The sequence below is a fragment of the Falco biarmicus genome, chromosome 1 (genome assembly GCF_023638135.1).
Source record: "Falco biarmicus isolate bFalBia1 chromosome 1, bFalBia1.pri, whole genome shotgun sequence".
In the NCBI taxonomy this organism is placed as follows: domain Eukaryota; kingdom Metazoa; phylum Chordata; class Aves; order Falconiformes; family Falconidae; genus Falco; species Falco biarmicus.
This window is the reverse complement of record NC_079288.1, coordinates 53,785,202-53,806,472: the sequence shown is the minus strand read 5'-3', so window position 1 is coordinate 53,806,472 and position 21,271 is coordinate 53,785,202. Positions and strand designations below refer to the sequence as shown.

The 21,271-nt window shown below is 41.6% G+C and overlaps 1 protein-coding gene across 2 annotated transcripts in view; it reads right to left on the bottom strand.

Annotated features, from left to right (window-relative positions):
- Positions 1–18,822, bottom strand: part of SMARCAD1 (SWI/SNF-related, matrix-associated actin-dependent regulator of chromatin, subfamily a, containing DEAD/H box 1) — a 45,778-nt gene extending 26,956 nt beyond the window's left edge. Inside the window, exons 1-5 of one of the 2 annotated variants that reach the window (XM_056339659.1) lie at positions 18,605–18,822; positions 18,110–18,374; positions 8,295–8,469; positions 4,887–5,064; positions 1,959–2,022 (exon numbers count right to left, since the gene is read on the bottom strand). In XM_056339659.1, coding sequence (XP_056195634.1) covers positions 1,959–2,022; positions 4,887–5,064; positions 8,295–8,469; positions 18,110–18,305 — 613 coding nt within the window. In that variant the 5' untranslated portion in view covers positions 18,306–18,374; positions 18,605–18,822. Of the gene's footprint in view, positions 1–1,958; positions 2,023–4,886; positions 5,065–8,294; positions 8,470–18,109; positions 18,375–18,414; positions 18,551–18,604 lie in introns of those variants that run through there. The other variant, XM_056339668.1, reaches the window with a different exon arrangement.
- Positions 18,823–21,271: the final 2,449 nt, after the last annotated feature.

Sequence of the window (21,271 nt, the reverse complement as noted above, 5' to 3'; positions counted from 1 at the left end):
CAGGTATTACTATAACTTTCATTCATACACATATTTTCAGTGAGTCACATCTGATCTTCATACCTATAAGTCATCTGCAATGCTTCTTGTTTTAATTGTATACAATTTGATTTAAGCCATAAATAAGTTTTTCATCATTCTAAAAGGACAGAAAAATTTGAGGACGACTCAGCCACAATTTTTTGGCAAAGCCATGCTTCACGACACCGTATCTTGTCCCTGACCTCTCACAGAGTCAACACTTCACAAGTGTATCATAAGTTGACACAGGTAAGCAGATGTTCAGTAATGTTTCCATTTTTAAAAAATGTGTCCAAAATGAGGTGATTTATACCATCATTTTCAGGCATGCCTACTCCTAACTAAATATTTTAAACAACAGCTGTGATTAGTGAGAATTTTGCTTCCAAGAAGATTCTTCTGTGGGCTTGTTACTGAAAGGATGTGAAACAGCATCCTTAGATCAACACAAATGGCCAAAAGGCAGGGCCTACATACCAGAAATCAAAGTGTTTCAGTTCAAACATTGAACTGCAACAAAGTTTAAGGATGTGTATTAGCTTCAATTGGTTTAAAAGGGAACAAGACTGAGAAGTAGTGTGTTCCTCACAAAATAGATTTATTTTCTTATTGCCAGCATCCAAGAAGTGTTATCTACAGAATCTGATCATGCATATAGTGATAACCTCAAAATGTTGGTCTGGTTGGGTTAAAAAAACCAAACCTAACAAACAAAAGCAATACTTCATTAAATTAGCCCAATGTTTCAAAGCTTTCTGATGATTTTTAAAGATCTTTGGAGTTGTACATAAAAAATAGAAGATGAAAATACAATTAACTACAACAGGGGGAACCAAATCAGCAAAAAATCTTCCTACTTTAGAAGGGGAGTGAAACTGTTCTCCCTCAGCACATAAGCTTCTTAGACCTACCACTTCCAAATCCACAGCATGTAGGATGAAAAGACACATGAGCCACTTGGAAAAAGTTATTTATGGTCACTCTTGAATGCTTTAATTGTTCTATCATGCCCAAACCATGAAGATGTCTCAGGAAAACCATGGACAACTGAACTGCAGAGGGAGACTGCTGAAACAGATCAGCTTTTTATGACTACATTAATATTCATATCAAACTTCCCCATTTCCCCCACCAATCCCAATAAATCAGTTAAAAAGGTAAGAGACTTAACTCTGGACTTAGGTGATGTCAAGAAATAAACCCAAAGCCCAAGTATGACCCTGCTACACACTTACCACTTTCTATGGACTTCCACATCATGCGTTGGGTCTTTTGATTTGGTTTGGGTTTTTTGTTGTTGGCGTTTTTTTGGAGCATAACAGCATTGAGACTACATAAAATCAGATGCAGAACAAAACCCCCTAAATACATTCTGAGGGCTCGAAGGCATGGTTTGAGAGATGCTTTGCTAAAGAACGGTGAGGATCTATCCAATGCCTAAGACTAACAGTTCTTATTCAGAATTACAAGAAAGTTTTGATGTCAAGCTGAAGAGAAAATTGTGATAAGCCTCAACACAAAAAACATCCAGTTATAAGTGGCTACATACTTCAGTATATTTTTTTCATACCAGCAGATTTCTCACCTACAACATTGCAAATTACTGTGGCTAACCCATTACTATTTGCCTCAACTTCTGGCCAAAGAAGGCACCAGCAAGAACAGAAATCACTTAAGGACCCACATGTAAAGCAATCCTGAGCTTCACAGAACAAATTCCGCTTTTTTTGTTCTATTTTTAGATTTTGATTCGCATCCTACTTTTATATTTCCCTTTCCAAAGCCTGTAATTTCAGTTTTGTGTTATTACAATAAAAAAAAATAACTTCAGCATATGCTTTACCACTTTTTAAATACATCCCAACCAATTTTATTTCACTGAATTAGCAACAGCTTCTTAAGTTTGTGTGAGTGTTTTTTTCTTTTGCTAAACGTACCTTCGTCACTGAACTTCAAGCCAGCAGCTATTGCTTCATCCATTGTGTGTGCCGATTCTATCAACTGGGAAAAAAAAGTCAATTAAGTGGTGAGATTTAATAGTGTTGGACAGAGGAGGACAATGACAGATCAGCATGATTGAAATACCCTTTAAAAGACACCAAAATTAACAGGTACCAAATTAGCTAGACTGATCACATGAGCTGTATTTGGAAACATTTTAAAAGTCTCCACAAACACACTGTGCAAGTTTACTTAAAAGCGCTTTTTTTTCCCCCCCAGCCGAACTATTTAATGTTACTATCACAAAAACAGATTTCTTAACTCACAAAATGTCTGTATACTGTTATGTCATACTGGTCGATTCCCTGAAAGTACACGCACGCAATTTAAAATATGCATCAAAGTTTATCTATACTTCCCTGCAGTCCTAGATTCTTTCTCCATCCAGGTATAATCTCAAACTAGGTAATTTTTACAAATTAATTGGATGTTGAGACTTTTAGAATGCTTTTTGCAAGTAACATAACTGCAGTAGAAGCAAATGGCCTAAAGGTTAAAAGAAGCACACACACAAAAAAAAAAAGTTTGAGGAATCCCAATTCCCAAGCTTTTGTCCACATTTGTAAACATCTTACAATTTTGCTATAGCCACACAATTTCCTTTTCAAAAGGCTCATGAGTTTCTCTTAATAGCCCTCAACAGTTGCATAGGGTTTTTCAGGACAGACTGTTCCAGATCCTTCATGAAGGAATATACATTTGCCTAATATTCCTCCGTCTTCCTTCAAAAATATCATGGATACATAACTGCAGACAAAAATTTGCATAGCCTCCATGTACTACAAAGCTCTGCTGACGCAGGAGTTACCTCACACTCTCCTGAGAATAAATACTGTCAGCACTACATACCACTGAGTAGTTAAAAGCACCACTGAAATCACAAAGCAGCAGTCAAGACACATCACAAGTCATTTCTAGCTAGTTTCTAAGCTAGAATGAACTCTTTGGTTTAAATAATTTCTATGTAGCCAAAAATTAAAACTTTCTAAATACCGGACATCTACAATACAGATTTTATTACAATGCTCAGGAGAAAAATTCCCAAACTGCTATTTGCAACCCCTTCTTTCTTCCTAAAGTAGAAAGTCTAAACACAAAGCTTGATGCACTGGGAAAAACACACTCAACAAGGAGCACTAGTAAGACTTCTGTATTTGTTTAACACAGTGTCAACAACCAGGAAACTTAACAGATTAAACTCATTTAGCTTTGCAAACTAAACCTAGTGAAAACCTAGTTACATATCAGCACTGAAAAATAACCTCACTAAAAATATGACAACTGTAATTTGTACTGTACATTAGACAATAGCTAACAGTATCTCAGGTCCACACATCAGTATAATCAGAATAAATTAGAGTAAGTTCAAACCTACTCCTTTTTGCCTCACTGGAAGTACTATAGGCTTTGCATATTACATTTCATAAGCGCAAGGGTGCAACATTTCATCTACTGAAGAAGACCACAATGATTTCACTCATTCTGCATTTAATCAGTTAGCTGCACTCCAACAAGGGCAGTTATCAACCAAGACAGCTATAACTAAGATTAAACATCACAACTGAAAAAAAAAAAAAAGAATTTTCTATACACTAGAATGCACTGTTGCTGAGCTTATCTTAAGGTTTTTATATATCCACACATATAAAAAGCATGTGCATATTCATTTTTATATATACATAAGTACCTGTGTATGTATGCAGGTGTATATGGAAACATTACATGCCTGCAGCTCTCCTAAAATAGATTACTTGGAGATACTCCTTTTGATAAGAATTAAGGCTTGTATTGGGTTTGTGTGCCAAGGTTTAGGTAGCAAGGGGGTGCTACAAGAGTAGCTTCTGGGGGAAGTTGCTAGAAGCTTCCCCCATGTCAGATGGAGCCAACGCCAGCCAGCTCCAAGCCAGACCCACAGCTGGCCAAGGCTGAGCCCATCAGGAACAGTGGTAGCGCCTCTGGGATAATGTATTTAAGAAGGGACAGGGGGTGTATGCAAATGGGACAGGACACTGCAGCAGGAGAGCAGTGAGGCTATGTGAGAGCAACATCTCTGCAGATACCCAGGTCAGTGAGCAAGGAGGGGCAGCAGGTGCTCCAGGCACCAGAGCAGATATCTGGCAGCCTGTGGTGAAGACCACGGTGAGGCAGGCTGTGCCCCTGCAGCCCATGGAAGACCTCATGCCAGAGCAGGGGGATGCCCAAAGGAGGCTGTGACCCCGTGGGAAGCCCAGGCTGGAGCAGGCTCCTGGCAGGACCTGTGGAGAACGGAGCCCACGCTGGAGCAGGTTTGCTGGCAGGACTTGAGACCCCACAGGGGACCCACCCTGGAGCAGCCTGCTCCTGAAGGACTACACCCTGTAGGAGCGACCTCCCCAGCGGAGCAGGGGAAGAGCATGAGGAGCCTCCCCCCGAGGAGGAAGGAGCAGCAGAGATGTGTGATGAACTGACCACAAGCCCCACTCCCTGTCCCCCTGTGACACTGGAGGGGAGGAGGTAGAGAATTTGGGAGTGAAGTTAAGCCCAGGAAGAAGGGGGAGTGGGAGGAAGGCATTTTAAGATTTAAGTTTTATTTCTCCTTATCCTACTCTGATTTAATTGGCAATAAATTATTTTTTTTCCCCAAGCTGTGTCTGTTTTGCCGGTGATAGTAATTGACAAGTGATCTCTCCCTGTCCTTATCTCAACCCACAAACATTCTGTTATATTTTCTCCCCCCTATCCAGCTGAGGAGGGAAGTGATAGAGCAGCTTTGGTGGGCACCTGGCATCCAGCTAGGGTCAACCCACCCCAAGGCTGTTCCTCTAATTAAAGCCAGAGGTTTAGGAATACTGTCTACAGAAATGTAAAGAACAGAGCATTATTACTTGTAGTAATTCATGATCACTTCTTTGGGGAAAGAGTTCCTTCAGTGTTTGCAGCTTTGTGCCTCTGATGTCTTCCTCTACACCCTTCTTCAGAACTGGCAGCTGATCCCCACCATTTACATATGTCAACTGGGGTAGTTCATCTTCAGGCTGTTCGTCATCCTCAGACTGTTCAGAGCTATAATGTATGGGAGAGGAGAAAAAGAATTAGAATTTATTTTTGCTTATCAACGTTTCACTCTACTGGAACATTACTGTAAACCAAAACCAACAGGACCATACAAAATATGTCAAGATACATTCAGTAATACTGAATTAATTTGTACCCAAAGGGATACCTCCTATTCAGGAAAAAATAAAGCATGCAAGATTCAGTACAGTCTTCTGTTCGCAGTGAACGCATTTCAACTTTGTAAAGGAAAGAAGAAAAGATGGACAAGGGAAATACCACAATTTACCCTGGTATTGTGCTATAAAAGATTACTTGCAAATTTAGCAACAGCCATCTTCATACATTTCATCATTTCAGCTACCCAAATTACAGATGATCTCGAGTTTATCTGTCTTGCTAATATATTTATTTGCCCAACAGATAAACAGACATGGATAAGTTCCTTGTAAGAGCTTTCCAGGTGCAGTATCAACTCTGTCCCAGTTCTCAGCTAACTAAGAAAGAAAATTCAAATACCCTTGTGCAGAGTCTTAAACATCTTAAGATAGGAAGAACCTTTCTGAAAAAGACAAAGTCCTGAGTTTACTGGAGGATTAATTGTTAGAGCTAACGTGCAGGAAAACCAGTCCCCATATATTTTTCACAATTCAGTTGCACAGACAAGACTGAACGTAAGCACACGTCTCCCATCCTACTGCCCTCCATACACACATAAAAACCTCCTTTCCTGAATAAAAATTAAACAAACTCTACGGAGTTTGCCATTTCATAGGGACTTTACCACCAGAATGGTTTGCCTGCAGGTCTCTTTACACAGGTAACAGATACAGGTAAAAGACTAAAAATAAACCCCATTTTCCTCACTGTATCTTTATTTAGCAGTTGCAATAGGCAGACTGCAATACGATTCTGAAAAAAGTAGTACATGCCACCTACGTAAGATTACACAGTAGTCTCAAAATACTGTGTATCAAAAAAATCCGTTTCTCCCTATCCCGTTCTAAAGGCACATATAGCTACATGGACTGTCTGGTTGTGCCTGAGAATTCAAAAAAAATCCTCAGAACAGAAAATAGCCCAAATTCCTCTTCAGTCCACCACCAAGCCATCTAGTTGTAAGCTTCAGAAGGTGAATCCAGCATCCACTTAAAAAAATAAAAAGGCTTCATGAAATGGCATATTAAAATTCTATTAGCATATTTCAGATCTTTTTGCCTTGATAAGGAAAAAGGTTTCACTATAAACTGCATTTAAAGAAGGCAATCAATCCAAATGGAAATGGTAACACTGCAATTACCCTATACTTTATCAGGGATTAACATCTAGATACTTGTCAACAAAGTCTGAGCTGCACATACCATATATCTTGTCCTCTCTGTACAAACACATTCTTATCAAGCAAGAAGAAACACTCATTTAACCACTAAACGAGCATGATGCCGACCCACAAAACCTCATGTTAGAGTTCTGCTTTTTTTCCGCAAAAGGAAACAGTGACAGGACAGGGACAGTGACTGTGGCAGTGAAGCTTGCAGCACACTTCCTTTTAGGAAAGGCATGCTTTCTGTTCTCAACTTTCTGCTTTCTGCTCTGTCCCTCGTTCAGGATAAGGGGGCCTGGGATACCCTGCAAGAAAAAAAAAATTTCACAAAACCCTGAAACATTGGGTAACACATGCACTAAAATGCACAGTGCAGAGACACTTGACTGACTCTGTGCAAAGCTAGGCTGAACTCAACACCTGCCAGATCCAAGCTAGCTCTTGCCACGCTCTCAATCGTTTCTTAGCTCAACCATAACACCACTTGTAAGACAGCTTATAGTGGGTTCAGTACACATCAGCTAGCACCTGAGCCAACACCGTGTGCCCAAGTGTCAGGCACTGGCGTGCCCGGTGCGTAAGAGACCAGTGGCTACACAGGAATAATGAAGAGTACAAGAGGACGTAGATTATGCTCATCAGCAGTCCCACTAGAAGCCACTCTGCCCGTCTCTCACTCCTAGTAATCAGAATACAGTACAGAAATAGCAAACTGTGGTTCTGCAAGTTGGGTCCTGCATGGCTTATTAGCGTCAGCTCCACATGGGACAAAACAGCTTGTACTGCTTCCAAACGGGGTTGGTCCCAGAAGTGTAACTGTGTTTATACAGCACTCCACACAAGCCAATTCAATGCATGCAACCAGCTCGCCGTCTCTCTATCCTTGCACAATCTACAACTTAAAACTATAGATAGAAACAGGAGTCCACACTGCTAACTACAATTTTTTTTTTTGTTTCTTTCTCACCACGTATCTGCCTAAACTTTGGAGAAGATGCATTTAAAAAAATACAGCATTTCAGATAACAGCAGCAGGGAAAATATTTATTTCATTTCTGCTGATAAGCTCCATTAACTCCATGCTCTATGTAAGGATTGAAAATCTGACAAGAGACTACACCTATTAAGGTTGCTATTCCCATAAAAGTTTTTCCACAGATCAGTTGAGCCAGACTATCAAAAAAACCAGGTTAAGCCATCTTGCTTTGCTTAGCACAAGAACACTTAAAGGGACACAGACAATTACCACATCTCAAGTCACACAGACATATAACTAGCAGGGGTTTCTTTAAACCATTCCAACTAGTTGCAGGACATGTCTGTCTACATCTCTTCTCTCCTGCACTCTCAATGCTGCCTTTTTAGCACCCACACAAGTGACTCCTGCATGCTCTTCCCTCCCAGCTTATTCAAAAATATCTATTTCCAATTAAGTAAAAAAAGTTTCCACAAAGCACAGCAAACACATCATACAACTAATACTTAACTTTAGCTTGGGAACTCTTATGCTATATACTGAAACTCAACTTGCTTTCCTGTCCACCACGGTTTCATTAAAAAACCCCAAAAAACCAACAAGCTACAATCAACTCCAATACAGTTTTAAACTAATAAAGCAAGTATTTTATGGTTAAGCTTTCAAATGCCATTAAAAGCATTTCAGTAGGGCCAATACACAGATGTATAATGAACATCACATAACCAACATCACAGAACCTGTCCCTCATGTCTTCTCTAAGAACATGGCTTAAGAGCTGGATTCTTCTTCCCTGAAAATCCAGGAAAGTTTAGTTAGGGGCAGGTAAATCTCAAACCAGTACACCAGAACCTAGCCTCTGATTTTCAATTCAGTATTTCAATTTAGAACATCACATCACGTTACTTAAACATTACAGAAAGCTGTCTTAAAGCTTACATTACAACAGCATCTCTCCTTGGAGCTCTGTTTTCTTTCACAGCACTGAAATTTCTCGGTTCTTCATCTTCGCTATCTGAAGACACATCTAGGAACTGTACCCCTCTTCGATGCTTGAAATAAGATTGTTTCCTTGTCCATTTGGCTTCAGGAGTTTCTGGGACGGCAGAGTACCCTGTGCAAGCCATTTCAATAGGAGAAAAGACAGACAATGACTTACAACTTATGACTTCCAATATTTATCTGTACTTAGAGCATGAGACAGCTGATTTCTTCCTAATACACAGCAACCATTTAAACAGAACTCACACCCTTATGTATGGAAAATTCCTGTAAGCTGTATTCCTTAAAGTGGGAACTTACCTGGCAAAATATCCTCACCCCTCTTACATCAAAAAAATTGTATACAAGGAATTTAAGAGATCATGTATTTTTTGTTAGTAATAAATACATTTTTATTTTTGAAAAAAAATGATAATCAGCAAAATCCTCTGACCGACTTCCAGGCTGCTCAGGGCATGGATAGAAACGTCCTGGTATATCCAATGGCTGATTTTTGATCTGCTGGTCTTCACAGCTTTTCAAAAATGGAACATGAGTGTTATACTGCAGAAAATCAGGAAGCTACACCAAGGAACTTAACAGGTTATACCTCTTACAGAGATATAATCTGTTTAGCCAGTCTTTTCCACATTATGATCTAGATCATTCTTAACAAGGAAACATAGCATATGGAAGGATACTTTGTTACATACGAAGCATCAGGATATACAGAACCTATAGTTAGGATTTATCACTGTGAAGACATCTCAGGAATCATATAATACCTTCAATGACATTCTCAAAATGGGCCCACCACACACGCGTTAGCATGTATTAACTTTACAGATCTGAACGTGCTTCTAAGACAACCAAAAACATAAGCAGCCACTCTATTCATATAATTCCTGAATCAGTCATGAATAACACGACCAAGTGCCCCCGGTGTCAGCTCCACGTGAAACCAGCTCCACGTACATATCCAGATGGGTAAAGCATGACCACACAGGGAAATCTACACAAAACCTGACATACAAAGTGGGTCTTGAACCTGAAGCCGAGAGAGGATTAGAACACTGTAAAACAAAATCAAAAAGCCTATACTAATAAAATTTTCCCTGTTGCCCTCTTTCAGCACAGTACCAAGTGCAGCTAAGGCACAGTATGCTCTAAGTGCATATATTGTGTATTTGAAAGAGGTTTTAACTAAAACTCTGATGCTCCCATAAGCCTGGGCAAGGTAAAACACATGGTTCAATCTACTGCCTGCAGAGGCAAGAATTGTTCTGCTATCATCTTTAGAAAATCCCAAGGAAAACAAATCACAGCAATTTTTAGTTGATACATATGGACTTGAACGTGCAGCTTCTAGCTTTTCTACCTTTAAACCTGCATTAAACAGAACTGAATACTTGGATGCAATTGCCACCTCTTAAGTGTACTGTTTCATGTCAGTAATTGAAGAAAAGCACTCAAGGCGTTTTGCAAAAGGTATGAGCCAAGAACTGTACGCAGCCTGACCTAGTGCAACAGTCCCACACATTCAAGACTCCATTCCTTTCTACCACTTTACCATTTTTACAGGCAGTGCTGGAAAGAAAGAATAGTTGGTAAGCCAAGTAGTTTTGTTTAAGATCAGACAAATTATGGACCCTGGAGGCATACAACTGAAGAGAGAAAGAAGAATGTGTGGAACAGAACACACGACAGCTGCAGAGAGCATTTTCTGTAAGAAAGTAATCTTGCAGAAAATAAACTCAAAATAATTTACTGTGGCAACATCTGGTGGAGACAAAAAGAAATCCTAAAAGTACAGGCAAATTGCTGACATAGGAAACTACCTGGTGATACTGGCTTTGAAAGGGAAAGGTACCCAATAAACTACAAAAATATAGTACTCAATGTTACATAGCGCACTACTGAAAAGGAAGAAAAGAACATGAAAATGGAGCTTAGGTTCAGTGACAATTCAAAAAAGCAACCATTGAAGCCTTACATCTTCAGATCACCTCAGCTACACATTGAAAAAATCCTACCAAAAATATGAAATAACTTCTAACCAGGTATTAGTCCATCCGTTTGGAAACGGAGGAGCGAGAAGAACAGCTATCGTCATCTCAGCTTTCAATACACACAAGATCACAACCTGTGAGAGAGTCTGTTACAAAAAAGGAGAATTGTCTTGTTTCAGTACCCTGTTTCAGCAGAGAAACCCATGTTTAATTTCCACCTGCAAACCTTTATAACCTGCGATTTCCATATTTCTTACTTACCAGGTAAAATAAGGGGTTTGCCTTTCTTCATGCCAAAGAATTTGCTTCCCAGATGACTGGCAAGCTTTACCTCCGACCCGCTGCTGCTGCCACCCAGGCCCACGCTCACCTCTGGTCCAGCACCAGGGGCATGCAGGCAGCAGCCACGTCCCGCTCCCCTCCTGGCTCACCAGGACAAAGGTCCGCCGGCAGCAAACACACACACACCCCCTCCCAGTCGCTGGCCTTAAGACACCCGGTCCACCCGGGAGGGAGCCTCGGTCTCCTCCCTTGCTGTCACCAGAGCACAGGAGCCCCCAGGGCCTGCACCCCACTCTGGCTGCCAGCACAAGCCCCCTTGCACAGGCTCAGACACACACACCATGATCTCCCCACCCTTTACCTGGTGGCTGACGCTGGGTCCCCTCATCCTGGGCCACCCCATGCACAAACGGGCAACTGACCCCCTGGCTTCCCAGAGCACCTCACACACTGGCTGGCTGGTGCCCTGGTACCCCCACTCCCTGTGCAGGGGCTGCACGGGGGGTGCCATCACAGACACAGAGACCCTTGCTGGCTGTCACTTCATTTTACACTTGCTTTGGTCCCTCCAGCTGCTGGCACCCCAGACACATGGGCCACTGCGACCCCAGTCCCTCGCTCCAGCTGCTGGCACTTTGACCCCTCCCTGTGCACACGGAACAGATCCCCGTCACCCAGGGAAGAAGTTAAATGAGGATTTTAATGAGAAGACAGGACTGACGATGGTCATCACAAACCAAGCACGGCCAGACAAGTATGCTGACCTGTCTATGGGTAACTGAGTCCTGTTACCCCCTTATCTCTCTATTTTCCCCACACTTGCTCCTCTTCAAGCCACCCTGATTCCTCTCTCACCTTCGGCTCCTCTTCTTGAACATTCATCACAAGTTTTGTACAAGCCTAAAAAGCTCTTATTTTGCATCTCATAGCGAGTTCCATAACCCCAAAGGCAGCAACCCTCCTCACCCTGAACGGTGCTCCCAACAGCCTTGCTGCTGGCTCATGGAGATGGGCACCAGCCTCAGCCCTCAGCTCGTAGGGCTGGTGGCCCTCCTGTGACAGCCCTGGGAGAAGCCAGGGCAGGGGTCATTCCTCCTATCAGGTTACTCGGGCTCCTCCACCCACCACCACACCTCTGTGCAAAGACAAGCCGTTTACCCATGACACGACAACACAAACCCTACCTGCATGACTGGTATTGAAGAAACTGGAGGTTTCCACTGTTGATGGCATCTGATTTACATTTTATAAAAATGGGCGAGAACACACAACAAGAGAACAGGTAGAAGAGATTTGAGAAAAAATAGCTATGGTTTATTAAGAGTCTCAGTGAATAAAAAAACAGTAATACACTCTGAACTGGGGTGGTGCATGGCTGAAAAAAAAATAAAAATCTCTACACTTTATTTCCTAGAAGACAGAGCTCTGAATCATGAATAAGAAAATAAGACCAAAACAATTAAACAGGGAAGGTGCAGGAGAGTCAGCTACAGAACTCCCAAAGAGTTGAGTATTAATAATACAACTGTCAGTGTAAGTCCTCATATAAAAGGATTCTACATCCTCCTAATGCAAATACAGCATCACGAGCATCCTCTCCCCTCTAGCGCATCAATTCCTTCTCCAATCTCTTGCGGCTATAGTCCAAACACTGGTGGTGCTTTCTCAGCTGCTAACTCTGGAACCATAACTTTGGCTGGAAAGAAAATTAGTTCCTTCTGTCTCTTCTCATTAATGCAGAAACTTGCTGAGTCAAGTTACTACGGAGCGTAACACCAGTTTTCAACGATGATTTACCAGCACGCACTAGAGACACAGAAGAGGCTAGAATAAATTCATATAATAACCAAATGCAGAAGTGAGCTACATTGTGTATAATTCCTTCATCTGTGATAAAAGGCCTCAATTTTATATTGAGTCGTAAAAATCTAAACCTTTTCTATCACTTTCAAGACACAATAGAGGATTACAGTAATGATTTTTACAAGAGACAAAAGTCTCACTTTGCCAAGTAATCTTGTTATCTTAATAAGCATGTAATAGTGCTTCCTAATAAACTTAGGAAGGCCTGAAAAGTACTAGTTCTGAAGTAGTAACATACTGTCCCAAGACAGGCCTCACTACAACCAAGACCAACATGCCAGCAGTATAAAGTTCCTCAGCAGGATCTTCTATCTATCCAGGTCTGGAAGATGTGTTGCCCTTGACAGAGTTGCTTTGCTTTATCTGAAACTGTTTAAGTTTTAAGATGAATACAAGAGAAACCTCTGGGAATGTATCAAACATTTCATTTAAAATTTAGACCTAAAGATGCAGGCAAATTTCAGCAATTCCTCTCTAACAAAAAAAAAAAAAAGCAGAAAAACTCTGAAGGTTATCAAGTTGGGCTAGTCAGGCAAGGACTATCACAATAGGACAGAAAGACAAAATGTATAAAGAGATGTGAATGGAAATATCAAAACAGGTCTGTAAGAAACACAAGAAGTTCACATCTCTACCAAATTAACAGAATCCATCAAGCCAGTTTTCCAGATCTTTGCCTTGTAGGTTAGACCATATTCCAAATATTGCCACCACAAGTAGCGTGACACACAAATGGCAGGCACTTATAACAGCTTTGTTAAGAAGCATCCTTATTGAATTTTAAAAAAGTTTACAAAATAACATGGTTTAAAAAATAATTTTATTCTTTACAATATAAACCTTGAATGAGGTTTACATTTAAATAAAGAGTATTTACTGTTTCACTTGGTGACTTCTCATTTTATATTTAGTTTAAATAGCAATCATTGTCCAGTCTTCATGACAGCTCTTAACTCCTATACCTATGAAATGCTGCATTGTCTGGGAAAAGAATTCTCCCCCTCCTCCACCTATTGTACTGAACAGAATCCCTTATTAAGGCAGGGAGGTGGGAGGGAGTAGAACACACATATGTAATAAGGAGTCCTCATATTTAGAGCAAATTATAACCTTGCATAGTAGTAACAGATTAAACAGTTATTGCCACAGCATGTTATTATTGAAGGCAGAATTTCCTGATTATAGGCAATTAAAAAGGACTATTAAGGAATACCTGCGATCGTAAGACCAGTATTTGTCTAACACCAGAAGTAAGAAAACACAGAAGCATCCCTAACTGGAGACATAAACAACAAAAAAAACCCACAACAACAGACTTTTGCTGTCCTACAAAGAGACTCCATGGAAATAACTGGATCAAACTGTCTATGGTTATATGCAGACAGTGTTTAAGTTATGGATGAAGGTACTCAGATGCAACTGTTCTATAATGTTAGCACAAGTATTCTGCTTAGTTTAGTCAGCAAACACACAGCTTCAACTGCTCTTGAAAAACTTTATAAAGTTTTTTATTATGCTTTTTTAAATCATTCACCAGAGTCTTTTCGGAAGCCATGTACCTGTGCAGAGCCACAATGCATTGCCCTATAATTCTAAATAAAACCTCCTACACAAACTATACATCACACTCCAAGAAAGCCAGCTTCTTCTCTCCCAAATAAAACCCAAACTGAGATACTATTTAGAGACTTAACACCTTTACTAACACTGCACAACATTCAAAAATTAATTTCCACCTAGTTTTGGAAAGCAGTATCAAATGCAGGTTGCTCGAGTCTAAAAGCTAATTAATACTCCATTTTCAAAGCAAAGTCTTTTTCATCTGCTAAAATAATCCTACATATCAGTGTCAGTCTAAGGTGCTTCTCAAAGACACTATTTTAAAATTATGATTACTTCTAACATTATCTTCCCATGAATCCTGAGAACAGTTCACTAGGTACTGCAGTCATTACTTTTTTCCAGAAATGCTTTAAGTAGAATTATACTCTACCGTGACATATGCAAGAGACATGACCTCTTCACATCATGAAGAAAATGACAACAAATGAGAATAAGAAAAGTGCATGACGTGATACTCTCAACAACATAACCTGGAAGTGCAGTCAATTGGGTTATACATTTGACTAGTACAGACAGTATGAACAATATCAACCATCAATAACAGGATTATATATATATAGTAGTTTATTTTCATCTACAACTTTAATTTCAATTCACTGTTGAAGCTTTGTGAGCATGCTTTTTGAATAGAAATGTAATTTTCAAATTCAAGATCCTAATTCGTATACTTCTAATACAGTTCTGCTTTATTTCTACAGTTGGAATAATCTCATTATCTTATACATCAGGCTATTTACATAAATTTTCAATTAGATTTTTAAAATAAGAAGATAGCTTCACTGTTTTCTTAACAGGCTAAGAAAAACCAAATGTATTATATTTAGTCAATAACAGTAATTTTTATGGACAATTTTAATATGTCACTCCAACGCATTTTTCCCACTCTCTAAAGAGACATATTTCAGGTATAATTTCCTAACTGCCCCTGTAGTTGGTTTCTACCCCTCAGTTATGTGATGTTCAGAATTACCACCTGCAACTTGGCTGCAAAGTCACTGCAAGCCTTCATAGTTTTGAACACACACAGGTGCATAGAGATCACCAATTCTTCTGGCCATTATTCTACAGATAGCTTATTAAAAACATAAGACACGCATGTCCAATACAAACCAACAAGAAGCATTACCCAAGGTGCAGAACAATCTACCAATATTTGTTTGTTCTGGGAAAACAAAACAAAAAAAATAGCTACAAAGGTAAATGTGTTGCATGATGCAATAGACATCTGACTATTTTCTCCAAGATGAATGAAAACAAAACAATTGTATGTTTTCAGTAAACACATATTTCAGGGGACTCGACAAAACAGAAATTTAAAGAAATCCCTAGGAAATAATACTGAACCATTTGCACTCCTGAAGGGAAAACTCTGATTTTAAGAGTCTTTTTACATAAACAATATGATTGCATGGTAACAAATGAAATAGGACAAAAAACCGCCATCAGCTATTTAATAATATTTTTTGTTTGTGTAAGTGAAAAAGAATACTCTCCTCGTTTCCCTAGTTTCAAGTACCAATATTTTGTGAATCCACTGTGTTTGTCTTCAGAAGAAGTACGAGTAACTGTTGTCCTCACATGACTTATGGAGCATCAGGGCAAGTTATTTTTAGTTATCTTGGTGTAAACTGCTTCTTGTACAAAAGAACTCTATACTTTTGACTTACATATTCAGCAGCAGAGAATGCACACAGTGCCATAAGCTGGTCATCTCTGCACCTTTTCCATGATAATTCAAGAAAAAAACCAAAATAGCCATCCATTCCATTTGACTCAAAGCAAGAAAACTTCTGTCTTCCTGTGGCTAATTAGGAAACAAGAGCGACAGGCATCTGCTAATGAAAGCCAATCTTGTCTTTTATATTGAAGTGCCTCATATTCTGCAGACAAAATTTGAGTGATTTTCAGTTAACATCTATAAATGTAGAAAGTGTTATTTGATTTTTTAAATAGTTTATCTATTCCTTTAAATGAATTACACATGATGTGTAAATAAGTGAAAAATAAGTCACCAAACCAATCTATCACCTTTAAACAGTATCTGTGAAAGATGAGCATAATGTAAATGCAATGTACTAGGAATTACATCTCAATTTATAATGTTAATTAGTGTCCCAGTTCCACACCAGCATCTCTGTCCATGGACTCTTATTTACGTTGGCCACTTGCTGCAATTTTGTCTGCACTTCTCTGTTCTACTGGTAGCTACCATCATCTCCCACTAGTTTTCCTCGCAATTACTCGGCCTTCCACAACAGTTCCTCTTTTAGGTGGCCCTTCATCTTTCCTTTTATCACCTCCTATCTAAACTCATACCTCTAAATGGGGTATTAGGTCCCTTCTCCACCTCAGTCCTACCGCTGTACAATATAAGCCAAGGGAGATCAGGATTCTGAAAAACAGGCTCCAAAGTTTGTTGGTCCAGCTACATGCTTCCACTGACAAAGTCAAGTCCCCAGGCAGATTAAAGGAATACAATATTAAAAACAAATAAATCAAAGACAAGTGAGCCACAAAAAAAGGTAGCACCACGCATTATATGACACCTGTGTTCACCGTTCAAGAAGGGTACCTGCATTCAGTAGCTCCTATACCACACAAGACAGTGACTTACCACAAACAGGAAGATGACACCTGTTCCAAGTTGCACTTCCTCAGAGTGCCAGATTCTTCATGCAATCCATTACAAAGTACATTTATGCAGAAGCCACAACTGACAGTTGCTTACTGCTTAAGTTCTCCCTGCCACCAAAAACATCTTTTCTGCTAGTGGATAGGCTACTTAACTTCAGACTGGCAACTCTCAAGCCAAGATTTAGAGGGTGCGTTTGGTTTTTTTTAGACATAAAGCACCAACTGATATTTGCTAACGTAGATGTGAGCGCACTCCAGTCAACCTGCACAAAACTGAAATTCATGGAATAGTAAATATGAATCTACTCTAGTATTTATTCGGCTCACCTTTAAAGGTGGAACGCCTCCTTGTACATGAAAGGTTCCCTGTTATCACACAGATAAGGTACTATGATAAACTGCTTTCCACCAGGGAAAAGTATGCAAAACAAATGTCATTAAACCACACCAACGGATACTGTTGCTCCATTACTGACTAAACGCACAAAGTTGTCTGATCTCTCCAATAACACTTGTACCTTGACATTGGTATCAGAAGTTATATGGAATATCTGGAATTTATAAAATCATCAGCAACAAATGATTTTTGTTCTTCCGTTCTTACTCCTTCAGTAACAGAAAAGCCACTGGTGAACATGACTATGCAGTTGACAACCTTCACAGTTGTTTATTAGTATTGATTGATGAATCCAAACAGAAACAGCACATAATTAGTGTATCAGCCAAACCAACCAAAAACACTCGCAACTTTTTCATGTTTCCATGAAAACCACTAGCTACTGTCAGGAAACAGAGCAAACACTATTACAAAACTATTAACACAATGACCTTGTGAGAATCAGCAGCAGGTTTCTCAGCTCCTCACAAAACCTGGTTCAACTGAAAGGAAACAGTTTTCTTTCTTTTTAGTTTTATCCATGATATTCCACACTCCATTAGCCTAGGACTCTAGTGAAAAAGTTGTCTATGTAGCGTTATTTATCAGGCAACTAAAAGGTTTTTTTTTTTTCTTTGAAAAACCTGAGATACTATATTAGTGTAAAATAGGTATCAGTGAAGATAACTAATACATGGGAAAACATAACATACTTAAAAAATGTAAACTGTAGCTTGCTTACACAACTGAAAAAAAAATATCTCAGCTTTAGCTACCAAGTTTCCAACTTGCCTGTAAATACACAGGTTCAATTGGAGCAAGCACTGTTACAAATAAGGATACTGTTGTGGGAATTGCTGTGAAATACGTGTCCATAAAAAAGCACATTTGTAAAACAAGCAAAAAGAAAAAAAAAGGCAACAATTATTTTATTTCTAGAAAGTACTTGCACTGTTATTATGCTACATGCAAAACACCTGACTCACCAGTTATCTCTGTCACATCTGAAGCTGGAGTATCTGGCCTGTTGCTATCATCTGTAGATTCATCCTCATCCCCTCCAGCAGCACCACCCGCTGCGGTAGAATCAGCTGCCTGGGCTGCCGAAGGAGACACATTTTCCTGCTCCGCTTTTTCTCTCTTCCTCTCAAAGCGAAAGCGGTCCAAGTTGTAGAGACTCATGTTCTTAACCTATCGCTCTTGTCTGCAAGGAGACAAGACGGGCTCGAGTGGGCAGCTCTGCGGGAAAAGCTACGAAGAGGAAAGAGGCGGAAGGGCTCATCAGACGCACCTTAGAAAAACGCTGAAGTGACCGGCGGGAGCGGCCGGGGGGCCCCACCGACCTGGCGCTCCCGGGGAGGAAGCGGGCGCCAGCGATGCCGTCAGGCGGCGCGGAGGCACCCTGCCACCCCTGCCCGCCGCCCTCCTCCCCCCACCACGGCCGGCGCCCCCTGGGCCCCGGCGACGGGCTGCGCACGCACCTGCCGCTCACCGGCGCCGACACCGGCGGGCCGCGGGCGGGCAAGGGCGGCAGCGGCGGGAGCGACAGCAGCACCGGCCGGGCCGGGCCGGCCCCCGAGGCTCCTGGTCGCTAGCGGGAGGCGGCCCGGGCGGCGGGGAGCACAACGCTCCCCGATGGCGCCGGCCGCGGTCCGCTCCCTTCGGAATCTATGCGTGCTGGCGTCGGCGCTCCGATATGGCGTCACTGCCCCCCCCCACCAATCACCTCGCCCGGACGCGGCGCGCCAGCGCGTGCGCTTTCGCGCCTTTTCCCTCGAGCCGGTCCGCGTTCGCGGGGCTGTGGCGGCGGCGGGGCCGGCGCTGAGGTGACCGGCGTGTGCAGCTGCCAGCCCCTGGGGCCGCCTGGTGCCGAGCGGTGCGGTGTTCTGCCAGCCTCCCCGAGCTGAAACCTTTGGGCAGGGGACGGCGAAGAGGCCATGGCAAAAGCTGTGGAGCTGCAGAGCGCAGGGTTTAGGGCAGGTCTCAGCCTAGGTTCCTCGGCACACTTCTGGAGCTGTCCCCCTTTGGCAGGATGGGTGGAAAACCGCCGCCTTTTGAAGCCTTGGCTCAGGGCGCCTGCCACGCTCAGCTTTTCAGCTGATGCTACGTGGCAGCGGTGCGCAGGCAGCTTGTCTGCACAGGCAGAGGCCTGTGGGGCTAGCTGGCATTGCACTGAGTGTGTTGCCAGGGCTGAAGGGGTGTTCTTAAACACTGAAAGCAGCAAAGAGTTACCAAAACTACTTTTAAACATCTGTTCTGCCAACACTAGTCACCTGTGAAATAGAGTGCTTCAAGGCCTGGCAGAAATTAGTATTGTACTGGGGAACCAGGTGCAGTAGCTATTAAAAACACTTGGGAGAGGTTGTGTAAGCTAACAGGAAAACAAAAAAAAAAAGCCACTTCCCCATCCGTCGCACCAGTTCTGTAGCACTGGGCTCACAGAGAGCTTCTTCACCGATGACATTATTTGCCATTTAAATTGCAGTAGCCCAAGCGTCCGAGGGAGAGTCATGGCTGGGCTGGGCTAGGTTATGTGCTGCTGTCAGCGTGAGTTACTACCACGCTGCGTGGAGGCAGGGCTGACTGTTGTCTGCGAGACTTGCTAGAGCCTGAAAGCTGGAGGTGATCCAGGTACTTCCAGAAATGCCACCTACACGTACATTACCTCTACCTAGAAATTTCTATCAAAATTAGTTTCTATCACCAGTAGTCAGCAAATCTAGGCCTTGGCAACCTCACACTGAATCATCTTTATCATAAAGTTTGGTTTTCTGAAGGAGACTCATGGAAGTTGTCCAGCGCTGCCTTTGCCACTGTGCCTTTTACAAAGCATCGTGGTGCTCAACAGTCAGGCTCACCCAACATGAGCAGCTGGTTCAGCTCCTTTGTGCCTGATTTCAGTTATCCTGCCCTTTCCATTGGGCAAATGGCAAGGAGAAGTTGTATGGGCTTCAAAAGACTCTTCCATCTCACATCTAAGTGACAAAGCCACCTCTCGTCATTTATCAGTAGTGTCTCCTCTTACTCCAGCCTCAGGGCTGTGGCAGAACCGTTTGTCATTTTGGTCTGTGCTAAAGCGAGAACATAAAAGTCAACACTGAACAGTCAGATAGGTTTTGAGGAGCGAAAAAGCTTTGGAGGAGCCCCTTTTCAAATCAAGCTTCAGTGAAGACGTCTTGCCTCCAAATCAAATATTAATATAATATTTGGACAGCAGATTAATTGAAATTGGTTGGAAGCTGCATTGTGCTAATCCCAAAATTCAAATGATAAGTTATAGCTGAATGTGTAAATTGAACAGAAGACAGATTTCCCCTGCAGAGGTGGGCGCCGAGGCACAGGTGGATTTGCAGAAGTAGCTGGTGGTGAAAAAGCAGATGGTGCAGAGATCATCTGAGGTTATCCTCGGAGGAGGTCTAAATTGTGCTGGAGAAGGATGAGTGCCTGGCCTAGATACTGCTGACATATAAAAAGGCAACTGGCCTAGGGCTCTCACAGGAGAGTTCTGCTTTGCAAGTCCTATCTAAAATAATACAAACAGCAGACCTGTCTGAAAAGGGGAGAGGGGATCTGCCTGTGAGCGCAGGGTCGGGCTACTGCCAGCTTGAAATTTCAGCCACTTGAAGATCAAGTTACTCCCCCCCCCAAATGCGAATAAAGCAGTTCATAGGTACATCAGAAACTAAGCTCATTATAGGAGGAAAAAGGATGGACCATGAGGACACTGACTCGAGCGTGTGGGTTTAGCTCCTTCCTGGGACCTGATAACCATCACAAAGCTCATCAGCTCCTTTGCAAAGTGTTAGTAACTGGTGTTAGCATCTCTGATGTGATAGCCTCACAGAAATGTACAGTAACACATATAAACATCTATAGTTTAAGAATCCGGATAAGATTTAGACCACTCTTTCCATGAGGAGGGGATAACAGAATACATGTATGATAGATGTTAAGCCACATTGCTTGAGTGACTTCAAGGACACAGTCAAATGATGATAAATGTACAGAGATGAATAGGCTGTGAAGCTGAAAAACTGGAAGGGTAATAATAGAAGAGCTGGGAAAAGAAATATGAAAGTGGAGAAAGCAAGTGTAAAGGGGAGCGTATACTCAGGTCAGTCTGTGTGACTCAACAAGGCAGTTGGGAC